The sequence below is a fragment of the Ceratotherium simum genome, chromosome 29 (genome assembly GCF_057802395.1).
Source record: "Ceratotherium simum simum isolate JZ-2026a chromosome 29, ASM5780239v1, whole genome shotgun sequence".
Classification (NCBI taxonomy): domain Eukaryota; kingdom Metazoa; phylum Chordata; class Mammalia; order Perissodactyla; family Rhinocerotidae; genus Ceratotherium; species Ceratotherium simum.
This window is the reverse complement of record NC_141928.1, coordinates 13,674,860-13,700,719: the sequence shown is the minus strand read 5'-3', so window position 1 is coordinate 13,700,719 and position 25,860 is coordinate 13,674,860. Positions and strand designations below refer to the sequence as shown.

The following is a 25,860-nucleotide window of genomic DNA, read 5'->3' as shown; positions in this document are numbered from 1 at the left end:
CAGTTCTGTGGCATTAAGTACATTCACATTGTTGTACAACCATAACCACCATCCACCTCCAGAACTTTTTTATCTTCTCAAACTAAAACCATACCCAATAACAATAATGCCTCAATATCTTTTCCCCAAGCCCCTGGTAACCACCATTCTATATTTTATCTCTATGAATTTGAGTATTCGAGGAATCTCATAAAAGTTCAATCATACAGTATTTGTCTTTTTCTGACTGGCTTGTTTTGCTCAGCGTAATGTCTTCAAGATTCACTCATGTTGTAGCATGTGTCAGGATTTCCTTCCTTTATAAGGCAGGTAATATTCCCTTGTATATATATATACTACATTTTGTTTATCCATTCATCTGTCAACAGACATGGGTTGCTTCCATCTTTTGGCTACTGTGAATAATGCTACTTTGAAAATGAGTGTACACATATCTGTTTGAGACTTTGCTTTCAGTTCTTTTGAACATATACCAAGAAGTGGAATTGTTGGATCATATGGTAATTCTATGTTTAACTTTTTGAGGAACTGCCATAATGTTTTCCACAGTGTCTGCACCATTTTACATTTCTACCAGCAATACACAAGGGTTCCAATTTTCCCACATCCTTACCAACAATGGCTATTTTCTCTCTTCCTTGTTGATAATAGCCAGGTATGATGTGAGTTTGCATGTTGAGCACTTATTTTGCACATGATACACTTATTTAATCCTCCCAATAGTGCTGAAAGTGGCATGTATGTGTATGTGTGTGTGAGAGAGAGAGGGGGAAGGAGAGAGAGCAACAATTGGGATAAGTGAGCATCAGACACAAGCACATAAGCAGTCTGGCTGCAGAATCATGCTCTTAATCAGTACTCGATGAGGTTGCTCACTAGGATCTGAGCTCCCTGAAGGAAGGGACCATGTCTTATTTACTACTCTCTCCTACTGTCTATCATAGTGTCTCCACATGAGTTAAAAAAGAAGCAAAGAAAAATGAGTCATTCTTGATTTCTATTGAAGATAAAGTAATGCAATGAGATTTGTGTGTGCAATGACACAGTCACTTGGAGAAAGAACGTATGTGACCATACAGGAATTGTGATGCTTAGTATTTCTAAGTTCCTGATGTCCCATTTCTCTTCATTCTCAGAAGACAGAAAAGGAACATGAGGAGGCAGAATCAGAGCAGTGTGTCTGAATTCTTCCTACTGGGGCTCCCCATCCCACCAGAGCAAAAGGGCATGTTCTTTGCTCTGTTCCTGGGCACGTACCTGACCACAGTGCTGGGAAACCTGCTCATCATCCTACTCCTCAGGCTGGACTCTCACCTCCACACCCCCATGTACTTCTTCCTCAGCCACTTGGCCCTCACGGATGTTTCCTTCTCATCTGTCACTGTCCCAAAGATGCTGTTAAACATGCAGACTCAGCACCTATCCATCTCCTATCCAGGGTGTATTTCACAGATGTATTTTTACATACTTTTTGGGTGTGTGGATAATCTCCTTCTTGCAGTGATGGCATATGACAGGTACGTGGCCATCTGTCACCCCCTACACTATACCACCATCATGAGGGAGGGGCTGTGTGTGCTACTGGTCGCTGGTTCCTGGATTCTCTCCTGTGGCAGTGCCCTCCTGCACACGCTCCTCCTAGCCCAGGTGTCCTTCTGTGCTGACAACATTATACCCCACTTTTTCTGCAGCCTCCCCATTCTACTCAAGCTGTCCTGCTCAAATACGTCTCTCAATGAGCTGGTTGTATTCACTGCAGGGGCTGCAGTTGTCGTTTTTCCATTGAGTGGTATCCTGGTCTCTTATGGCCACATTGGGGCCTCTATCCTGAGGGCCCCTTCTAACAAAAGGATCTGCAAAGCCTTGTCCACGTGTGGCTCCCACCTCTCTGTTGTGTCTCTATTCTATGGAACAATTATAGCACTGTACCTTTCCTCCTCCTCGAGCAACTCCAATGACAGAGACGTGATTGCCTCACTGATGTATACAGTGGTGACCCCCATGTTGAACCCCTTCATCTACAGCCTAAGGAATAGAGACATGAAATTGGCTCTGGGGTTTCTTTTCAGAAACAATAGCCTTTTTGCCAAGTGATTATTACCTAATCACGTTCTTATTTCAGCCACTGACCTTGTCAGAGATGCCCTCTTGAAAAATTGTGTGTTGACTACCCATGTCTCTAGCAGCCTCCCAACTGTCCTTCAAATGAACAGTTACGTTATTGGATCCTATGCCTTTCACTTTTGTCACATCTGTGGTCCATTTATTTTTCCTTAACCCTAGATATGGCATTGCCCACAACACAATTCACCTTTGTAGTCTTCCAAGTGCCAAACTCCTTATTAGTTGGCTGTATGATTGATCATTCTGAATAGTTTGCACTACTGTTTTATCTTTCTGAGGAGAGATGAAAGACTTGCTAAGATAACAAAGTACGTCAACCTCCTCTCTCAAAAGAAAAACATGGAAATGGCATTTTATGCTTCTTTCTTAAAGATAGACCAATTTTGTCTTAGGCCAATGTCAGAGGTATGAAATGTGATTGTCTTTTGGACTAAGCTGTACCTTCTCACACCCTGAGTTTCTGACTCCCAGGTGGTAGAAGGTCATAATTCTCAACTGTGTTATGGTGCCTCACTTTATCTATAATGAAGTGTACATTTGGACCCTCAAGCAGAGCCAGTTTAAGTTTTGTGGAACATTGTTTTGATAGGTTAAAAAAATTCTACTCAGCAATAGGTAATATAGATTTTAATTATCACTCAAAGTTTCTATCTGTTGAAGTAAATGAGATATAAATCAGCTGCTCATTTCCTCTTTCTTGTCTATTGTTTTCCAAACCTACATATATTCAGTAAACTTTGTAATGTTTAGTTTTAGTAAAGTCCAGGTGTGTCTTGTGTCAGGTGTGTTGATGTGCATTGTGAGTGTGTTTGTGGGTGAATGGTACATCGTTGTGTCTTGTGTATCTCACTTTGCATGTTATTTATGACCTTCATGTATGTATATGATGTTTAGGACCTGAACCACATATTGGCTATCCTTCCCTTAGGAAGGAAACTGGTCACAGGTGACTGGAATCTCTAAATCAGTAATGTGTGTGTGTGTGTTTATGTGTGTCTGTGTGTGATTTGTATGTGTGTTTGGGGGCTTCTGATTTTCCCCAAGACTCAAATATTTCCTTCATTACTTTCCTCTGGAGCACGATTGATAGAGATAAACTTAGCTCCAAGCAACTCCCCGTTTCTGAAATGGATCTGCATTGATTTTCATATACTTTAGTGTGACTGAGTCAATCAGAGTGTTTTAAATCTTCACTTAATGTAACAGGCAGAGGTACATTAGGCGTCATGCTGTGTGACATTACAGTGCAGAACCCCCAGCAAATGGCATTGAGAACTTGAAAAAATCACTCCACTCCTTGGCATTGAGAACTTGAGAAAATCACTTCACTCCTTGGCCTCAGGTTTCAATCTAAAAATTGGAAGGAATTATACTTGCCTCATGAAAGTTACAGGCCCTCCATAAATATTTATTGTTTCAATAAATGATATTGAATGTGAGAGTCTTTTGTCAATTGTAAAATAGATCAACATCAATTATAAGAAATAGGCAGAGATCTAAGAACATTTTGAATGATTTGGCTTCTTTGCAGCCATAAATCAACACATAGTGCCTGGCCCTCCTAACCAATGATGGGGGAAGTTTTCCTGTGTAGATTTAATTGGGAAATGTAGGTAAAGTCCTTGGCCTAGTACTCAAATGCTCACCAAAATATTCAGCGTTCTTGTAAAAGATAGTACGTGGACAATTCTGGTTTGGGAGCTATTCTGGCATCAAACAGTTTTAAATGACCAGCCACTTCTAGAGTGACCATGAGTTTATAGCTCTCAGTGATGGGGACCCAGCCAAATTCACACGAGGGAGTGTGACAACCCTTCAACAATGCTGTCTCAGCACTGGTGTCCCACGTTACTTTAAAGCAGAAACAAATGATACCAGTTTGTGGAGGCTCACCTACTATTTCTGCCACAGTGAATTATTATGGTTTGGCTCTGTCTTGATGTTGTAAATTATCTCTCTATGCTCATCAAGATCTACAGTCACAGAGGGCAGGGACCATGACTTTCTGTTCACTGCTGCACTCTCAGTCCCTAGTAGAGGTCCATGTTCAGACTCAATATTCAGTAAACAATGGTTGAATGAAACAATGAACACCTTCTTTTTTCTGAGCAGCGAGATCTTGCTGGCTGCTTTTGGGTGTGATGTTTCCCTGAAGCCAGAATGGGATGGAGCAAAGATGCATGCATCCACAGGTGTGAGAAATTAATGAGTGTATTTAAAAATTCATTGTTTTACCAGAAAATTACAGTATGACATGTGATGGTCCTGATCATCCTTTCTAGGTTTCTGAGAATCCAAAACCTTCTTCATCCTCAGCATATAGAAGAGCAGTACGAGGCCTGACAACCAGAGCAGCATGTCTGATGTCCTCCCCCTGGGGTTCTGTATCTGGCCAGAGCAGCAAGGCCTGGTCTTCACCCTGTTCCTAGGCACGTACCTGACTGTGGTTATGCGGAACCTGCCCATCATCCTGTTCATCAGGCTGGACTCTCACCTCCACACTCCCATGTATTTCTTCTTCCTCAGCTGCTGGGCCTTCTCTGGCGTTTCCCTTTCAACTACTATGGTTCCAAAGATTCACACAAACATGCAGAAATCCATCCCCTATGTTGGGTGCATTTCTCAGATGTATATTTTCATAGATTTTGGTTGTCTTGACAATTCCTTCTTGTCGTGATGGCATATGATAGGTATGTGGCCATCTTTCAGTCTCTCCACTACACCACCATCATGAGGCAGGTTGTGTGTATCTTATTAGCAGCTGGTCTTGGTTCTTCTGTTGTATCCATGGCTTGTTGCCCATCCTCCTCTTGGCCTAATTGTCTTGTGCTCACAATATCATCTTCCACTTCCTCTGTAACATCCCTGCTCTCCTGAAGATGAGCTGCTCCAACATCTTTCCCAGTGCACTGATCATATTCACCATGTGAGGAATGCTCCTCATGATGCCTTTGATTAGTATCTTGGGCTCATATATCCATATACGGACTGCTGTCTTGAGGGTCCCCTCCACCAAGAGATTTTTTAAAGCCTTTTCTATCTGTGGATCCCATCTCTTTGTGATGTCTTTATACTATGGGACCCTTGCAGGTGTTTACTTTTTCTCCTTATCATAGGAATCCAATGACAAACTCATAATTGCTTTGGTCATGCATGCAATAGTTACCCCCATGCTGAAATGCTTCATCTTTAGCCTGAAGAATAGAGATGTAAAACAGGCCCTAGAAATATTTGTCAATAGGGCTAACTTCTTTAAGAGGCAATCACTAAATCCTCTTATTACAGTCATGAGCACTTTGAGATGTATCTCCTAAAATTATCATATGGTTGACAACTCCATAGAACTTTAAAAAAATACACTTTCTATTGTTATGTATAGCCTTGTTAATATGTCAACTAGATCAAGTTTTCTACTTGGATTGTTAAATACTCTGTATCCCTAGTTAATTGTTTTCTGTGTGCTTATCATCTCTTATAAGATATTTGCAAAATCTTATGCAAAATGTCTCACACACTCATGATTGTGGATTTGTGTTTTTCGGCTTTTAGTTATGTCAGTTTTTGCTTACACATTTTTTTATACTATGTTATTTAGGACACACAGATTTAGCATCATAATCTGCTTCCGATGGACTGATTCTTTTACGTAGTGGTTTGCTGAAGCTGGCTGGCATTGGTTTGAAGCTGAGGGTGCACATTTCTTCCCAACTCTACATTCAAAGTCATCATGTTGGTAGACTGAATTCACCACAATGGGAATACTGAAACTATGGAAATTGGCAAATGCTACAAAGCACGACTTTGTAAAAAAAAAAGAGAGAGAGCCATTTTTTATTTCTTTAATAGCACACCACTGAACTTATAATTAGGAGATTATAATTAGGAAATATTTCTCATTATCTCTATCCCTGACTCCTCCCTTAACGTCTCATCTACTTCTTCTGATGTTAGTATAGATATACAAGCTTTCTTTCGGTTAGTGTTTACATGGTGCTTCTTTTCCATCACTTTACTTTAAAGTTTTCTATGTCCTTATATTTTTGAGCTGTCCGTGGTTAACAGTGTAAACATGGGTTTTGCTCTTTTTATTTGGATCTACAATCATTACATTTCTGGAGAATTTGATCTACTTTCATTTAATGTAATCATGATATATTTGAATCTATATTTTCCGTATTACTATACAGTTTCTATTTGAGACATCTGTTTAGTTTTTGTTCTCTCTTCTCTTTCTCCCTTTTGATTAATTAAATATATATTTTATTATTCCATTCACCTTCCTTTAACTTATTAATCATATATTATTATTTTATAATTCTTTTCTGTGCTTTATGTTGAGATTACTTCTTCCTTTCTGTTTAAAATTTTTTTATTGTAGAATAGTATACATAACAAGAAATTTATAGTTTTAACCATTTGAGGTATACAATTCAGTAGCATTTAGTACATTCATCACCACTACCTCTTATTCAAGGACTTCAAAAGGAAACTCTATGGAATGTCAATTCAATTGAGTGTTTTGCAGCTGTGAAAAAATAATGACAAATATATCTATGAATCAATATGGAGGCATTCCAGGTTATTTTGTTAAAGGCAATAAAACAATGTTATAAAGCATCTATAGCATGCTACTTTTTGTATAAAAGTGAAGGGGAAAGAAAACATACATATATCTGCCCATTTGAGAAAAAAGAAACACAAGAAGAATAAATCAGAAACTAGTGAGATTGCTTACCTACAGTAGGTGGGTAGAATGGGGTAGAAAAGATGAGGAGATGAGTGCATTTAATGGTATAGTTTGGCTATGTTTTCTTTTACCTACTAAAAATAAATAGAAGAGGGTGGGGAATAAAGCAAAATAGAATAAAACAAAACAAATGAAACTAACTATATTGCAAAGTTAATCCCATAATTAGACTAAATGGGAAAATAAAATGACAAACCTAAGTAATACTCTTGAACACAGAATTTTGTCTATATACAATCACAATAAAGAAAAACTGTAAACAAAGTTTTTGAGCTGCAGTAAATGTGTCATTAACAGTGGTATGAGTTTAAGATTCTGAAATTGCTTGACATGTGTTCAAAGATTAAACAAATAAGTAAACATTGTGGAAAAGGGAATAACTCTTCACTATCAGTGAAAGGTGCCATGGGCATGGAAAAGGAGAGGCTGGAAAGGACTCTGTGTTGTCAAACTAGAATTGGATAGGGCAACTTGAACCATGGTTTTTCAAATGTATAAATAGGGGCTGGCCCGGTGGTGCAAGCGGTTATGTGCGTGCGCTCCACTGTGGCGGCCCGGGGTTCGCCAGTTCGGATCCCGGGCGCACACCGACGCACCGCTTGTCAGGCCATGCTGTGGCAGCGTCCCATATAAAGTAGAGGAAGATAGGCATGGATCTTAGCCCAGGGCCAGTCTTCCTCAGCAAAAAAAGAGGAGGCTTGGCAGATGTTAGCTCAGGGACGATCTTCTTCACACAAAAACAAGTGTATAAATACATTAAAACTTATATGTTGTATGTGCCAATATCTATACTGTTCCCTTTCCCCATTCTTTAAGACCCACTCCTAACCCACCTCCTTGGGTAAGCATCCCTTTAGTTTATTAGTTTCTAGTCTCTACTTCCTGTGTTTCTTTTATGTATATAGCCTAGCTGCATCCTCTGAGATCATTTAGAAGCCTTGAAAGTAATGAACACACATAATGCCAAATTTGCTCTTTACCCTTCTCCTCTTAATGGAACCAACATACTTAGAAGAATGGCTGATTCCGGAGCCAGGGCCAGGACTTCCCAAGATTATCCAAGAAAATTTTGCTGAGTCTGAAAGTAAAAAGTGCTCAATGAATCTTGGGGACACAATGCCAACTCAAAGGGGTCCCCACTGGCCAAATCTAGAGTAATTTGAGCTTCAAAATGAATAACACCAGGAATAGACTATGTCTCAGATAAATAGGAACCCACGAGTCCATAATAATATAATTAAATCAATGAAAAAATAAATGAGTGGGGCGGCTGATGGAAAGTTCCTTCTTAAAGGAAAATACAAGTGGTAAACGTAGAAGAAATGATAGAATTATAAAATCACCATTTGGCCAACACATTTGCAATAATTTTTTCCTATAAGAATGACCAATGGATGTGAAATATAGTGGGTGAAATTTTAATTAGAAAAATAGGTTATAGTTTTATATTCTCAAAATAACTACTGAAATGATACTTACTAATAACAAAGTTTAAAATAGTAACTCTCCAGTAGAGAACCTGGCAGATACCACCTTATCAAGGATAAAAGCGCTAGTAATTGGAAAAATTGATATCATGTGCCTTCTGATAAAATGCACTGTGGTAGACATGTTGAAAATCTAAGCCTAAAATACACACACATAAGTAAACAGAGTAAAATGTTAGTCGTTGGGGAAACCCGGGTGAAGTGTGTGCAAGAATTCTTTGTATCATTTTCACAACTTTTCTATAAGTTTGCAATCATTTCAAAATAAAACTTTTTAAAAATCCTTTGTTACAGCTGGGACCGTGCCCAAGAAGAAAGGGCATTGCTGGCATCAAGGACACGATCACCTGGGACTCCAGTCCCCTGGGGCTCCTGGATCCATAACTCCCTAAAGGACAATAAGTAATTAGGCAGAAGCTTGGGGACTTTGTTTCAGCTCTCTCGCTGGTAATGAAAATGTTTTCTTTTGGCTCATTGCTCTGTAGCTGGTTAAGGAATATGAAAGTGCTGAGGCCTCAGATATTTTTCTTCTTTTTTATAAGGAAGATCAGCCCTGAGCTAATATCCATGCCAATCCTCCTCTTTTTTGCTGAGTAAGACTGGCCCTGGGTTAACATCTGTGCCCATCTTCCTCCACTTTATATGGGATGCCGCCACAGCATGGCCTGACAAGCAGTGCATCATGCGCGCCCAGGCCGCCAGCAGCGAGCCCGCGTACTTAACTGCTAGGCCACGGAGCTGGCCCCTCAGATATTTCCTTTATTTGTCTGGGTACTGAGTCTGCTGTAGAGAAACTGAGGATTTGGGCAACAGTCTGGAGCAGAAAGTGTCTGAGGTCACCAAAGATGAGCACAGGTCAGAGGGAGCTGGAAATCTGCACTTGGCGGTGGATCTGTCTGTGTGCTTGTGGGTTTGTGTGCCTTTGTGTTCACAGATGTGTGTGGGCGTGTGTGCATGTGTGTATGTGCACGCTTGTATTTGCATTGTTTGATAGTGGTGTGTGTGTGTGTGTGTACTATGTATCTGATTCACAGCCTGATTCTTTTCCTAAGTTAGACCCAATTTGGGCTGTGTTGTAGCACTTGTAGACCAAGTTATCAGCCTCCTAATGTGTGATGAGAGACCTGTGACTCATGCTTGTGATCTTAAATGCTTTCATCACAGCTGAGTGGATGAGAGCTCAACATCAGGAGTGAGATTGTTGTCTCCGCTCCTGAAGAAGATGCCCAACCTCACCAAGGATCCCAAGTCAGAGAGGGCTCAAACCTCTGCTCAGCAGTGTGTGCTAGTTTATGTGTGAACTGTGTTTTTAGGTGACACATTCTTGTGTGAGAGCAAGAGTGTGTACTGTTTGCTTTGTCTGTGTATATTTTACTATGTGTATGTTACTCACGTGCATTGGTTGTTGGCGGTGGTTTATTGACTGTGCCTGTGACTGAATAGGCTTCACTGCCCGCCACTGACTGCCTTCCCCTGGGAAAGGGATGAGTCAGAACGGGCCGAAGCATGCCTCTCAGTAATGAGACTGTGAGTGCCGCTTGCTGTCGTGAATGTGTGGCTGGGTGTGCACGTGTGTGTGTGGACATCTGATTTGCACCTATGATTTCAAACGTTTCCTTAAGTGCCCTCCTTCCTGGGCACATTTGGCTGAGATAAGCAGACTCCAAGGACTCCTTGTTTCCTGAAAATGATCTGCTATAATTTTCATATAACTGAACGTGACTGAATCACACAGAGTTTTGTAACTCTTTACTTTCACTAAACGTTTCAGGCAACAACTCTAGGCATCCTGCTGTGTGAAGTTAGAGTGCAGAATTACCATCAAATAGCAAAGAGAGCTTGGGAAAGTTACTTAAAACCTTGGCCTCAGTTTCCATATCTATGAAATGGAAAGAATTACTCTTGTCTTGTGAACCTTACAGGCCCTCAGTAAATATTTATTGTTTAAATAGAACTTAAAGTATGTGAGAATACTTTGTCATTTGGAAAATACATTAATTTGAATGAATGAAATTACATAGGCAAGGACTAACAAAATTTTCAACAACTTGGGCTTCCTTGCAGCTCTAACCAATGAAAGGGGAAGTTTCCATGTGTAGTGGTTAGGAGCACAGGCTCTGATCACACAGTCATATTACATTGACAACATGAAGTAGCTAATGCTAGACAATATTTAATTTACAGAAAATGGTAATATGCATACAGTAATGTATGACTCCAGTGCTGAGGAGATGTTGTTGGAACATGGTCACTTTCCTCCATAGAACCCGGCCAGGTCCCATTGACCTAGAGCTGGAAATTCATTAGCACTCTAGAAGTGGCTGGTCACTTAAAACCACTTGATTGCGGAATAGCTCCCAAACTAGAATAGTCCTATTTTTCATAAGAATGATAAACATTTGTGTATTTGGCTAAGGACTTTGCCTACATTTCTTAATTAAAAGCAGACATCTCCCTTACATTCCTAGTTTTAAAAAAAATCTTCACAGCCGTGATTAGAATTTGTGTTGTTTCACCAATTTTAGCTTTTAAAAAATAAAAACATAAGTGATATAAATACTGTAGGCCTACAACCGTACAGTAAGGGACAGAGATGGCACAAATGCACACATGTGTGTATATAATATACAGGATATATAATCATGTATATATGTGTATATATATATACACACACACATGATATGTAATTCACATAATATATAATATATATAACTTGATGTGCATTAGTCCCCTCTTATTCATGGGTGGTAAGTTCCAATTCCCTCAGTGAATGCCTGAAAATGTGGATAGTACCAAAAGCTACATACACTATATTTTTTGCTATACATATATACCTATGATAAATTATTAATTATCCACTGTAAGAGATTAATAACAATAACTAATAAAAGGAGGGAGGAGGGGAGTTAAAGAGTAGAGCTTTCAGACAGGGGTCAAACTAAAGAGACCATCAATTCTGTATAGAAGAAGAAAGGAACAGAGAAGGACTACTAAAACACTGAGAAAAACAAAAGTTAAAAAATGGCAGTAAGTACATACTTATCAATAGCTACTTTAAACGTCAATGGACTAAATGCTCCAAGTAAAAGGCATAGGGTGGCTGATTGGATAAAACAACAAGACCCATATATATGCTGCATACAACAGACACACTTCAGACCTAAAGACACTCACAAACTGAAAGTGAAGGGGTGGAAAAAGATACTCCATGCAAATGGCAATGAAAAGAAAGCTGGGGTAGCAGTACTCATATCAGACAAAATAGACTTTAAAAGAAAAACTGTAAAAAGAGACAAAGAAGGGCATTACGTAATGATCAAGGGAACAATGCAACAAGAGGATATAACACTTGTAAATATCTACCCACCCAATGTAGGTGCACCTAAATATATAAAGCAATTATTAACAGACATAAAAACAGAAATAGACAGAAACACAATAATAGTAGGGGACTTTAACACTCCACTTACACCAATGGGTAGATCATCCAAAGAGAAGATCAATAAGGAAATATTGGCCTTAAATGATACACTAGGACAGATGGACCTAGTAGATATATGCAGAGCATTCCATCCAAAAACCGAAGAATGCACGTTCTTTTCAAATGCACATGGGACATTCTCCAGGATTGACCACATGTTAGGCCACAAAACAAGTCTTGTGTATTTTTGTTTTGTGTGTGCTTGCATGCGTCAATCTAGACACAGAATATGAGTTATATACATGTGATATATGATTTATATGTGTTGCTAGGTGTTTTATTTTTGTGTTGTACAGTGCATGTGCTTGTGTTTCTGTGTGTTTGCATAGAATATTTCTGTGTTGTGTGTCCAATCTGTGGTATTATTTGTAATTTGTATTTATATGAGTGTGTGGGTAAATAAACCACACACTTACCACCTCTTACTTAGGGTTGATATAGGTCACAGGTGGCAAGAAATCGCAAACCATCAGTTTATATGTGTGTCTGTGTGTGTTTCTGGGATGTGATTTAGGGGCTTCTGATTGTCCCCTGTGAAATCATATGTTTACTTAACTGTCTTTCAACAGTGGCCATATTACTGCATTGAGCAGACAGGTTCATGTGCATTTCCACACTGAGCAGGTCTCGTATTCTAATAGAGATGAGCTCAGTGTTGGCGGTATGTCACACTGGGACCCAATCCTCAGTCTGGCCCTTGTATGTTTTTGTGACCTTGGGGAAATGACTTCAGCTCTCTGAGGTTCAGATTCCTCACTGGTAAAGGAGGGTAACTATTCTGACTTTGCAGTGCTGTTATTAGGATTAAATGAGGCCATGCATACAAATCTTTCAGCACCATGCCTGGCACATAATTGGTGCTCAGTAAGAAGGAGTATATTTATCTTTCCTCAAACCCAATGTTTGTGTCATGGAGGTTTCTTATTTCACCATTGTCTAGGGCAGGACATGTAGAAGACACAGAAAACAAGCCCATGCAAAGGCTCCCTCTCACTCTTCATGGTCATGCATGACCTCCTTTCCACGGCTCATGGTCCCGCTTCCTCTTTGAGGAATTTCTGCCTGAATCAAGATTCCTAGTTGGTTCTGGTCCATTTGTTTTCTTCTGGTTTCTTGGTGAGGATGGACACAGCATACTTCAGTGACCCCACAATGGCCAGTCAGTATCCTCCTTGGTGACCATGGATGGAGGTAACCAGTGTCCCTAAGCACACTTGTGGTCCCTGAGGAGGTCTTGCTGTCCTGCTCCTATTCTTGAGTGAGAATGCAAGTCTTGAATCTCTCTCCAGTGAACCAATATGTCTGGTAATCCTTACTTCTAACTTTATTTCCAAAGAAACATGAAATCTGTAATCCATTGTCAAACAGCTGAGTCACTTCCAGTTGGTCATTTATCTCATTGGTCTGAAGTTTTTCATATCTGTGAAATGAAGGACATAATATTTGCCATAGGTACAATATAGTCTCTAAATATATATTTGTTATTTGAAGTTAAAGTGTGTGGAAACCTTTTGTAAATGGTATGATGTATAAATACGATTGGTGACTCCTTTGGACGAAGTTGGCTGACCTCACACAGCATGTTTCCTATTGAGAAGAATGACTTCTATGTAGAGAGGTTAAGAGATGAATTCTGGTCAGATATATGTCATTATTTCACCTGTTTTACTTATAAGCAATATGTCTTTGCACATTTAAATAATGTGTCATTTTGCTTCTCATAGATAAAATGGGTAAATAATACCTATTTATTAGGGCTGTGATGAGAATTTAGATAAAAAGTGCACGTAATACTGTTGGCATAGTGTCTGCCATAGTGTATGTTAATGATAAATATCGGACATCATTCTTAATGTTAATTTTGGACATAGAAGGACTTTTGGTGACAGGGAACATTAAATATCTCTGATCAGTTAGGATCCAGTCAATTCTACTGTAAGCCTGCAACAAAGCTTTAGTTATTCTATTCCAGTTTAGAGACAGTCACATTTTTTCAAGAGGAAATGACTGATAACTGTCTCTTAGTGCCCATCTCAAGTTTTATCATAGTAAATTATGAGTTTGTCATGGCTTGATATGAAGATGTAAACTCCTTGAATGCAGAGACTTTGCATTTATTTCTTGCTATTACATACTCTGTGATTTGCATAGTACCTGGGACAAGGCTGTTGATCAATACATATTTGTGGAATAAAGGAAAAAATTCCCTCTGGTTTCTATGGAAGGAAATATTGTTAGTTATTGTGAGAATACAATGTATCATTGGAGCCAAAATGGGACAGACTTGTGATTCATGCCTCAACAAGTGTGAGAAATAAACAGAAGTCTAGTGAAAATTAATAATATTCAGATAAAAAAGACGATAATGTTATGGCTAATTCTAGGTTGCTGACTTTTCCCACTTTCTATCATTCCCAGCAGAGACAGGAGCAGTATGAGGAGGGAGACCCAGATCAGCATGTCCAAGTTCCTCCTCCTGGGGCTGCCCATCCCGCTGGAGCAGCAGGGCGTGTCCTTTGCCCTGTTCCTGGGCGTGTACCTGACCACAGTGCCGGGGAAACTGCTCATCATCCTGCTCATCAGGCTGGACTCTTGCCTCCACACCCTCATGTACTGCTTCCTCAGCCACTTGGCCTTCACTGATGTCTCCTTCTCATCTGCCACTATCCCAAGAACGTTCTTGGACATGCACACTGATCAAAACCCCATCCCCTGCATAGGGTACACTTCCCAGATGTATTTTTTAATATTGTTTAGTTGTCTTGACAATTTCCTTCTTGGTGTGACAACATATGACAGATATGTGGCCATTTGTCACCCACTCCACTACACCACCATCATGAGGCAGTAGCTGTGTGTCTCATTAGTAGCTGGGTCTCGGTTCCTCTGTTGTCGACATGCTCTGTTGCATACCCTCCTATTGGTCCAACTGTTCTTCTGTGCTGAAAATACCATCTCCCACTTCTCTTGTGACCTCCTTGCACTCCTGAAGATGAGCTGCTCAGACTTCTCCCTCAATGAGCTGCTCATCTTCACTGAGGGAGCAATGCTTGTCATCCTGCCTTTGAGTAGTGTCTTGGTCTCTCATATCCAGATAGGGACCACTATCCTGAAGGTCCCCTCTACCAAGAGATTCTTCAAAGCCTTTTCTACTTGTGGCTCCCATCTCTTTGTGGTGTCTTTATACTATGGGACCATTGCAGGTGTTTACTTTTTCTCCTCCTCATCCATTTCCAATGATAAAGACATAATTGCTTCTGTGATGTAGATGGTAGTCGCCCCCATGCTTAACCCCATCATCTGTAGCCTGAGGAAGAGATATGAATCATGCCTTAGAAATAGTTGTTAATAGTGTTATGTTCTTTAAGTCACAGTCACTCAATCTATAGCAATTACACATTCAAATGAACAAGTAAACTATTAAGCCTGAGCAAACATTCTGAGTGTCCAGTTAAATCTGTGCTGCACGTACAGCTCAGGAAGGTTGACTTTTCCCATGTCCCTCTCTGCTGACACATACAAGCTCTCATTACCCAGACTGATTTCAATGATTATGACACTTCCTTAACAGGTTTTAGAGAACATGATATTGTATCCCATCATGCATAAGGCTTGGTGAAGGGAGAGGTCAGTGAGGATGTCAACTGGCAGGAGTGAGGAAGTAAGCTCCTCCAGTCCCATCATCTCTGAAAGATTTCTGCCTTTCTTCCCTTGGTTCCCAGTATCAAGGCTAAAAAGAGTATCACAGTATCCCGGTGCCATAGCAGTTAAGTGCTTGCGTTCCACTGCAGCAACCCAGGGTTCGGATCCCGGGCATGCACTGTCACACCACTTGCCAAGCCATGCTGTGACGGCATCCCATATAAAGTAGAGGAAGATGGGCACAGATGTTTGCCCAGGGCCAATCTTCCTCAGCAAAAAGAGGAGGATCAATGACAAATGTTAGCTCAGGGCTGATCTTCCTCACGCACACACACAAAAAAGGGTATCACAGAAAATTTTGCTTACATAAATTAAATTTCCAATTTTTAGAAAGCTAATATTCTCACAATAAACTTTCAATGACTCAACTTCATTTCCTTTAAAGTATGGGTTCATATGAGTTTGTCTACCCTTAATAAATATGTAGAAATGATATGATTTTGAAAATGTGCTGTTCTATGCAATGTTTAAGTTAATTCTAAGAAAGGAAAGTGAGGAAATCTTCTAAGGTGCTAGAAATGTTTATATCTTGATCCAAGTGGTAGTAACAATGGATATATACATATGGAAAAATTCATGAGGCCAAACATTTTGGATTTAGGTACTTAGTCTAGGCATATTAGACAGTAATACAAAAAAGGAGGAGGGAGGACATACAACAACCCATGACTATTATTTTCTGAGGAGAAGTGAAAAAAATGTATATATAATGAATGTCAAGATATATATTTACTATTAATATAACTGTCCTAGTGAAGAGATGCTCCCATTCTTCCTACATGTTTTTTTCTCTCCTCTCTAATGTTTTCTTTCTTTGCTTACATTATAACTCACTTAAACAAAAGTGTCCTTTTGTCTTGCTTATACTCAAACTTTTACCAGCAGGTCCTCTCCAAATCCATCATCTTGGGGCTTTCAGGTAGGCACAGGTGTGGGTGATGAGGAGAACATGGTGATAAGTTATCAAGTCTTACCTAGGATGTTCAGAAGCTAGAGGAACTGATGAGTTAATGCAACCAAGTTTTTGATGGAGAGCTGAGCATCCAGAATGAGAAATGACTGTATACACAAGCATCACACTCAAATAAGCCCTAACAAGAATGAGAGCTGACTTTTTAACAAGAGCAGCAATAAAAGATTGAAGGAAATCAGAAGGCAAAGGAGTGACAACTTTAGTAGAGTGAAAAAAAAATTCTGTCAACCTCGAATACTGCATCAGGAAATATACCCTTCAAATTGAAGGTGAAATAAAGATGTTTTCAGAAAATAAAAACAAAAATTTGCCAGCAGACCTATACTAACGGAAACACCAAGGAGAGTTCATTAGGTAGAAGGAAAGTGATTATTGGAAAAACTTTAAAATTGCAAAGAATGAGAACAATAGAGATATTCATAAGATTGGTAAAGATAAAAATGGAGATTGACTAAACTGAAAAACATCAATAGTAACAATATCCTGTGGGGATTATTTGAATAATCCTACGGTCACACTTGTGTGAAAATAAATTTGGAAACTCAGTTGAATTAGGTAATTTCCTAGAGAAATACATATTACCAAAATTGTCTCCATATCATATAGAAAGTCTAAATACACCAATTACTGTAGAGTAAATGGAGAAAACTATTAAGCAATTACTCCATAAAATAGTACCAGGCCCATATGTTTTCATGGGAAAATTTATTAATGGTCAAAGACCTGATAGTCTAAATGCTGCATGAATTATTCCAGAGCATTGAAATAAAAGAAAACATTTTAATTTGTTTTATTGATGAAATAAGTACAACATTGATGCATAAGCATGATAAAGAAGTAGAAAAATAAAATTTCAAGCTGACAGTACTTATGAGGATTAATGCAAATATACTCAATAAAATATCAGCAAGCAGAATCCAACACCATGTTAATAAAATAATACATATAACCAAGTGAGATATTTCCAGGAATTTGAAGTTGGTTCAATATTAGGAAATCCTTAATAAATTACAACATATTAATAAATCTTAGGTTAAGAACTACGTAACTCTTACCATAGGTACTGAAAGAGATTTCAACAAAATTTGATAAAACTCAAGAAAAAAGAATTGGTGTATTCTCTTTTAATAAAATACATATTTTATATTAATTATGTGTGATATATATAAATATATTTGTTATGCACAATGTTATTTTATTTATATTATTATACATAGATATATGTTTATATATCATATATATTTCATGTAAAATATATTATATATTATATTATGTATATTATTATACATAATAAAATATATATACCTTTGTTATACAGTCAACATCTTACTTAATGGGAATCATTAGGGACATTTCCTTTAAGGTCAGGATCAAAACCAGAATGCTCACTAATCAACACTTTGGTGAAAATATTATCCAATGCAACTAGATTAACGATATCAATTAAAGTCATAATAATTGGGAAAGAAGATGTAAAATCTTCTGATGATTTAATACATACTTTAAAAACAAGAAAAAAAAAGACATTCTGAAAGCAGAATTTGTATGGAGGTACTGTAACTGCTTAGTCAGTTCAATAGAATGCAAGTAGTCATCAGGAGTTAGATATTTGTCGATCCTGCCTCATTTACTCTTGATCTTTCTTCACCAGTAAACTCACACCTTGGCCGACTAAACTCCCTATCCACTAGTTCCTCAATTTTTAGAATTCAATCTGAATATGAAATGAGTCATACCTTAACAGACCCAGCCACCTCCATCCCCCTTCCAAAAATAAACAGTTGTGTGTCTTTTTCACAGTGAAATTGGTTTGGGTTCAATACCCTAGTTCTGTGTTCCTGTGATGTAATCCGATTTGCAGCATCTCTCCCCTAACCCACCACATTCACACAGTGCAATTACTGTTTTAAAATGAGGTTTTACTTTATTTCCTTGTTTAGACCCTCATTCTGTTTCTATTTGTAGTACCTTATTGAGTAAATTTCTTACCTAGACTCAGCCTGACATCATTATTCAATTTTCCCTGCAAAAATATTAGCATTGTGCTTTGATTTGAAGCTCATGCCCTGCTCCATTGGAATAAGCCTCCAGGAGTGACATGCTTGAGAGAGCCTTTTTTTTTTCTTTTTTTAACTTCTATAACCCTAATCATTATGCCACGCTGGGCATGGTATTTGGACCAGGATATCAATTGTTTTTCTGAAGTCACATGAGAGATTTCAGTCTTCTTTGTAGGCCATTCCTGTTGCAGAGGAGCCTCTGCTACAACGAGGCTGCCTCTCCAACCTGTCGATAACTATACGCAGGCCTCTAGCCTTTCCTTTCTCTGTTTTCTAGTCATATTTGAGGAAAGTTCCTTCAAGTCTCTGGATACGGCATCTGAACTTTTAAAGAATATTCTTCCTTGTGCTGGTAATAACTAAAATCAATTATTTCACATCAGTCCATAATCTAAAGCAATTAATAGATTCTACTTTTATAATTTATAGTTTTAACTCATATTATTATTCTCTAGGTGACAAACATATTTGTGAATTGATATGGAATAATTTCCAGGATATATTTTTAATATACAAAAGCAATATGTCCAAAAGTATCTGTATGATGCTTACCTTTGTGTAAAAATGAAAGAGAAAAAAGAAAATATATGTGTATCTGCTCATTTGAGCAAAAAGAACACAGGAAGAAGTCAGACACTAATGAGTTTGGTTTCTTGCAGTGGCTGGGTGGGAATGTGTGGAAGGGATGGTGAGATGGGTATACCTACTTGTGTGTTTTGACCAAGTTATATTTTACTTACTCAAAAATAGACAGAAAAAGAATAGGAAGAAAAAAATAAAATAAAACCAAATAAACTAACAACTATATTTCAAATGGATAACATGATTAGACTGAAGTAGAAATTAAAATAACTAATCCAACTAATTCTGAAATACAATATTCTGTGCATATACCTTTAGAAAGAAAACCACAAAGATATTGAGCTGCACTTAGTAGTTTTGTCATCCATGGCGATATGGGTTCAGAATTTTGAAGTTACTTAACATGTATTCCAAAATTCAGTGAATAAGTAAAAAATATTGCTGAAAAATGGAATGACTCTTCACTATCAGGTAAAGGTGTTACATGCATAGCAAAGGAGAGGCTGGAAAGAACTCTGTGGTGTCAAACTGGAATTGGAGACGTCGGTCCAAACTCATGGTTTTTAATACATATATAAATAGATTGAAATTTATGATTTATATGTCAATATTTATACCATTCTCATCCCCCATTCTTTTCACCTGATTCCCAACCCACCTCCTATGAGTAACCATTTCTATTAGTTTATTAGTTTCTTGTTTATACTTTCTGTGTTTCTTTCATATATATATGTATATATATGAAAGATATATATACATATATATACATATATGTATATATATATAAGAAGCCTTATAAGCAATGAATACACCTAACAAATTTTCTCTCTAAATACCATTCTTCCCTCAAAGGAACCCAAGGTACTTAGAAAGATGATTAATTCCAGGGCTGGGCCAGGATATACAAAGATGACCTGGGAATATTTTGCTGAGCCTGAAAGTAAGGAATTAGTCAACGAATCATGGGGACTCAGAAGCCAGCTCAAGTGGCTCCCCATGGGCAAATCTGGAGTAATTTGAGCTTCAAAAAGAATAACAACTGTAGTGGATTGTGACTCAGAGGTTAAATGAAAATCAATGAATACATAATTATATAAATAAACTGATAAAAATTAAACTGTAGAGAAAATAAATTTCCCTTATACAGAGAACTAACACATGTAGAATGATTGATGGAATGAGAAAAATCACCATTTGGCCACCACAATTACAATAATTGTTTCAGGCCAGAATCAACTGATTCTTATGAAGTATGATATTACATATAGTGGTTGAAATTTTAATGAGAAATAGCATGTTTATATAACCTTTAAATATCTACCCAAGTTATATTTATTAATTTCAAAGATAAAAATACTAACTTTATAATAGAGAAACCTGGCAGACACCACCTTAATCGATTGACCAAGTTTAAAATTACCAGTAATTGGAAAAATTGATGTCAGTTTCCTCCTGATAATATGCACTGTGGTGTACCTGCCAAAGATCTATAGCCTGAATCTGAGATATATATATACCTCCATAATAATACAGCACATGTGGTTAAATATTAACTATGGGGGATCTGGGTGAAATCTACTTGATAATAGTTTGTATAATTTTTACTTTTCTGTAAGCCTCAAATGGTCTCAAAATAAAAAGTTAAAAAAATCCCTTGTCCATAATCACTCAGTAAGAGAGAACAGAATATCCTACAGGTCTATTACTCAATTTAAAGTTGGCATCCAGGCAGACATTTATGATCTTCCAAAATATTCTCCTTGTATCCTGTGTCAGAGACAGGATATGAACCGCTGAACTATGGGCAGAACAAGGAACATAATTTTATAAAATATCATCCCTCCTCTTTAAGAATTTACAGTCTCTATAGTGAAACCATAGAGGTAATGTTACACTGAGAAAAGAAGCATGTCTGAAGAACAAAACATATCAGCATATTTGCAGTCCACAAATTGGCACACAAATGTGTAACTAGAAAATATTATCTATACCAATGTGTGCTAGATAGTCTCCATTTATCTGTCCAACTACATTCTCCAGCCATCTCCAGGCTGTTTTGTCTCAGGAGTCTGACCTGTATGGACTGCATCAAGTGATCTCCCTGGATCTTTGGATTTGGCCAATGGAAACACAAGCAAGAGATCAAATGCAGAAGGCGAGAGAGGTTGGAGCATTCATTCTGTTTTCCTCCCTGCTGAACTGTGGGTTGACATGGCTGTCCACAGTTACTGTCCAGGGGTCCTCTCCTACCCCTACATGTCCCACCAGGTTCTCACAACCACTCCCTTCCCTTGCACCTATTCCCCACTGCTACTAGCCCTGGGTGCCTCACCATCCATTTAATAGTTTCCCTTAAATTTGGCAGCACCTTTGTAAACAAGCCATTATTACATTTCTTTAAAAAAATCCTTTGTCCAAGCCTGAACCATGCCCCAGAAGAAAGACGTTGGTGGATTCAGAGACACTGTCCCCTAGGACTCCAGTCCCCTCTGGCTCCTGGATGTTCAGTTCCCCAAAGGGCAGTAAGAAATTGGTCAATTAGGCTGCAGTGGCTCTTCCCTGACCCAGAAGCCTTGGGGGGACTTTGTTTCTGTCCTCTTGCTGGTTCTTAAAATGTTACCTTTTGCTTATTGCTCTAGAGTTAGCTAAGGAACATGAAAATCTGTAGAAGTGTTGATGGCACAAATATTTCTTGTTTTCTTCTGGATACCTAGTCTCCTGAAAAGAAGCTGGGGATTTGGGCAACAGTCTAAGCAGAAGGTGCCTGAACTCACTCAGGACAACAGAGGTCAGAGGGAGCTGGAAATCTGCACTTGGCAATGGATCTGTCTGTGTGCTTGTGGGTTTGTGTAAGAGTATCTCTATGTTCATGGGTGTGTGTATGTGTGTGTGTGTATGCTTGTGTCCCTGTTGTTTCATAGTTGCATGCATGTGTGTGTCTTATGTATCTGACTCACAGCCTGATTCTTTTCCCGAGTTAGTCCCAGTCTGGGCTCTGTTTTAGCATGTGTAGACAAGTTATCAGCCTCCTAACATTTGATTTAGGGGCTCCTGATTCATGCCTATGATCTTAAATATTTGCATCCTGTTATTATGTTGGGACATTTCCCCCACGGAGTGTGCGTCACAGCTCAGCAGATAAGAGCTCAGCATCAGGTGTGAGATTGTTCTCTCCGCTACTGGAGAAGAAGACTGACCTCACCAAGGAACTGAAGTTTGAGAGGGCTCAAACCTCTGCTCCACAGTATATGTAGTGTATGTGCAAACTATGTTTGTGGGTGACACACTTGTGTGCGAAGGCAAGAATGTGTATTGTTTGCTCTTGTTTGTTTGATTTTACCATGTGTATGTTACGACGTGCATGGTTTGTTGGTGGTTTAATGTCTGTGGCTGTGTGAATAGGCTTAACTGCCCCTTGCTGTCTGCCTTCCCCCAGGAAGGGTATAGTCAGAAGGGGCCAAAGCATGTTTCTCAGTAATGGGAGTGTGTGCTGCTTCTTGTAGTGGGTGTGTACCTGGGTGTGCATGTGTGCTGTTGGTGTGTGCTTCTTGTGAGATTTTTGCATTGTGTGTGGCCTTGTGTGTTTTGGTGATGTGTGTGTGTCTAGTGATGAGTTATGTATATATGCTGAGTTGAGTGTTTACCAGGTGTGTCATGAGTCAGGTGTGTTGAAGTGCATCGTGAGTGTGTTTGTGGGTGAATGATACATCATTGTGTGTTGTTTATATCTCACTTTTCTTGTCATTTATCCCTTGTATGAATGTATGTGTTCATGACCTGAACCACACACTGGCTATCCTTCTCTTAGCATAGGAACTTGTGACTGATTTGATAGAATTCTCAAATCAGCAGTGTTTGTGTGTGTGTGTGTGATTTGTATGGGTTTGCGGGACTTTTGATTTTTCCCCGTGACTCAAATATTTCCTTCAGTACCTTCCTCTGGAGGACCATTGACTGAGATAATCTAAGCTCCAAGCAACTCCCTATTCTTGAAATGGATCTGCTATGATTTTCATATACCTGAGCGTGACTGACTCACTCAGAGTTTTTTAACCCTTCACTTAATGTCACAGGCAAAGACACATGAAGTGTAATGCTATGTGAAGTTAGAGTGCAGAACCCTCAGCAAATGGTGGTGAGACCCTAGAAAAATCATTTAACTTCTTGGCCTCAGTTTTAAATTTATAAAATGGAAGTAATTACAGTTGCCTTATGATACTTACAGGCCCTTAACAAATATTGTTTGAATAAAAGATAATGAATGTGAGAGTCTTTTGTCAAGTAGAAAATAGATCAATATAAATTAAGGGAGCTATCTAGGCAGGGAACTAAGAACATTTTGAGCTACTTTGGCTTCTTTGCAGCCCTAAAGGAACACAGGGTGTCTGGCTCTCCTAACCAATAATGGAGGAAGTTTCCATATGTAGTGGTTGAGAGCATGGGATCTGATCACACACACATATTATATAGAGCTACATGAAGGAATCAATATATAAGTTTTAACCTACAGAAATGGCAATATTATGTTAAATATATATATGGAATTTGTATCATTTATGTTTCTATATCCCAAGAGCTAAAATAGGTGAAGGAACATTCATTCTTAGTGCAGCTTGAAATATTTTTTTAAATCTAGGAATGTAAAGCTGATGTGTGGATTTAATTAGGAAGTGTAGGTAAGTCCTTAGCCTACTACCCAAATGTTCACCAAATGTTCTCCATTCTTATGAAAGGTAGTTTGTGGACTATTGTGGTTTGGAAGCTATTCTGGCATCAAGTGGCTTTAAATGACCACCAACTTCTAGAGCAACTGTGAATTTAATGTTGTAGGTCACTGGGACCCGGCCAGATTAAAAGGACTGTTACAATACTCCAACAGTGCAATTTCAGCACTGGAGTCTTACATTATTATAAAGAAGGAAAAACTGATCTCACTTTGCTGAGATTCATCTACTCTTTCTGCTACAGTGAACTATTATGATTTGTCTCTGTCTTGGTGTAGTGAATCATCCCTCTATGCTCATCAAGATCTATACTCACAGAGAGCAGCAACCTTGCCTTTCTTATTCACTGATGCAATCTCAGTCCTCAGTAGAGGTCCATGCTCAGCCTCAATGTTCAACAAATATTGGTTGAATAAACCAATGAACCCTTTCTTGCTTCTGTGCAATCAGGTCTTGTTGGCACCTTTTGGGTGTGATGGCTTCTGGAAGCCTAACTGGGATAGAACAAAGTTGCATGCACCCACAGGTGTGAGAAGTTAACTTAAAAATTAATTGTATTTAAAAATTTTAAATTTATTTAAAATTTAAAAATTGGTTGTTTAAAATGTAAAGTTCATCGTATTTAAAAATTCATTGTTTTCCCAGAGAATTACAGTACTACATGTGATGGTCCTTATCGTCTTTTCTACGTTCCAGAGATTTCCAAACCTTCTTCATCCACGGCATATAGAACAGCAGTATGAGGCCTGAGAACCAGAGGAGAGTGTCTGAGTTCCTCCTCCTGGGGCTCCCCATTCCACCAGAGCAGCAGGGCATCTTCTTTGCCCTGTTCCTGGGCATGTACCTGATCACAGTGCTGGGGAACCTGCTCATCATCTTGCTCATCAGGCTGGACTCTCACCTCCACAACCCCATGTACTTCTTCCTCAGCCACTTGGCCTTCTCTGACATTTCCCTTTCATCAGTCACAGTTCCAAAGATGCTCATGAACGTGCAGACTCAGCAAAAATCCATCCCCTATGTGGGGTGCGTTTCTCAGATGTGTTTTTTCTTAGTTTTTGCTTGTCTTGACCATTTCCTTCTTGCAGTGATGGCATATGACAGGTATGTGGCCATCTGTCAGCCACTCCATTACACAATTGTTATGAGGCGAGAGCTGTGTGTCTCATTAATAACTGGGTCCTGGTTCTTCTCTTGTGCACAAGCCCTGTTTCACACCCTCCTCTTGGTCCAACTTTCCTTCTGTGCTTACAATACCATCCCCCACTTCTGTGACCTCATTGCACTCCTGAAGATGAGCTGCTCTGACATGTCCCTCAATAAGCTGGTCATCTTCACCGAAGGAGGAATGCTTTTCTTCTTGCTTTTGAGTAGTATCTTGGGCTCTTATATCTGTATAGGGACCACAATCCTGAAGGTCCCCTCCACCAAGAGACTCTTTAAAGCCTTTTCTACCTGTGGCTCCCATCTCTTTGTTGTGACTTTATATTATGGGACACTTGGAGGTGTTTACTTTTTCTCCTCATGTTGGGGCTCCAATGACAAAGACATAATTGCTTCAGTCATGTATGCAATAGTTACCCCCATGCTCAACCCCTTCATCTATAGCCTAAGGAACAGAGATATAAAACAGGCACTAGAAATATTTGTCAACAGGCTAACTTTTTAAAGTGACATTCACTAAATCTTCTTATTGCAGTCAAGAGCACAGTGAGATGTATCTCCTAAAATTATTGTGTGATTGACAATTCAATATAACTTCAGAAGCATGTGCATTTTGCTGTCATGCATTGTGTTGTTAAAATGTTAACTTGATTAAGTTTGCTACTTGGCTTTTTAAATATTGTTTATTCTTATTTAACTTTTTCTGTTTGCTCATCATGTCTTATAGATATGTACAAAATCTTATACAAAACATCACACAATTATCATTTTGAATTTGTCTTTTTCTCCTTTTAGATATGTCAGTTTTTACTTATG

General features: G+C 38.7%; 3 protein-coding genes across 3 annotated transcripts; all 3 read left to right on the top strand.

The window, feature by feature from the left end:
* The first annotated feature begins 1,152 nt into the window (after window positions 1-1,152).
* LOC101390970 (olfactory receptor 1J4-like) lies at window positions 1,153-2,094 on the top strand. Its single transcript, XM_004423413.2, has one exon. It carries the CDS (start codon window positions 1,153-1,155, stop codon window positions 2,092-2,094), a length of 942 nt encoding a protein of 313 aa, XP_004423470.1.
* Window positions 2,095-14,297: 12,203 nt separating this feature from the next.
* LOC101395133 (olfactory receptor 1J21-like) lies at window positions 14,298-14,690 on the top strand. The gene has a single exon (XM_087419374.1). It carries the CDS (start codon window positions 14,298-14,300, stop codon window positions 14,688-14,690), a length of 393 nt encoding a protein of 130 aa, XP_087275500.1.
* A 9,929-nt stretch (window positions 14,691-24,619) lies between these two features.
* Window positions 24,620-25,549, top strand: LOC101391228 (olfactory receptor 1J4-like). The gene has a single exon (XM_087419373.1). The coding sequence runs from the start codon at window positions 24,620-24,622 to the stop codon at window positions 25,547-25,549; it is 930 nt and encodes a 309-aa protein (XP_087275499.1).
* Window positions 25,550-25,860: the final 311 nt, after the last annotated feature.

What these genes read in the sequence shown, in the direction of transcription:
- LOC101395133 (XM_087419374.1), top strand. Translation starts at nt 14,298, where the DNA reads ATGTCCAAGTTCCTCCTCCTGGGGCTGCCCATCCCGCTGGAGCAGCAG.
- LOC101391228 (XM_087419373.1), top strand. Translation starts at nt 24,620, where the DNA reads ATGAGGCCTGAGAACCAGAGGAGAGTGTCTGAGTTCCTCCTCCTGGGG.
- LOC101390970 (XM_004423413.2), top strand. Translation starts at nt 1,153, where the DNA reads ATGAGGAGGCAGAATCAGAGCAGTGTGTCTGAATTCTTCCTACTGGGG.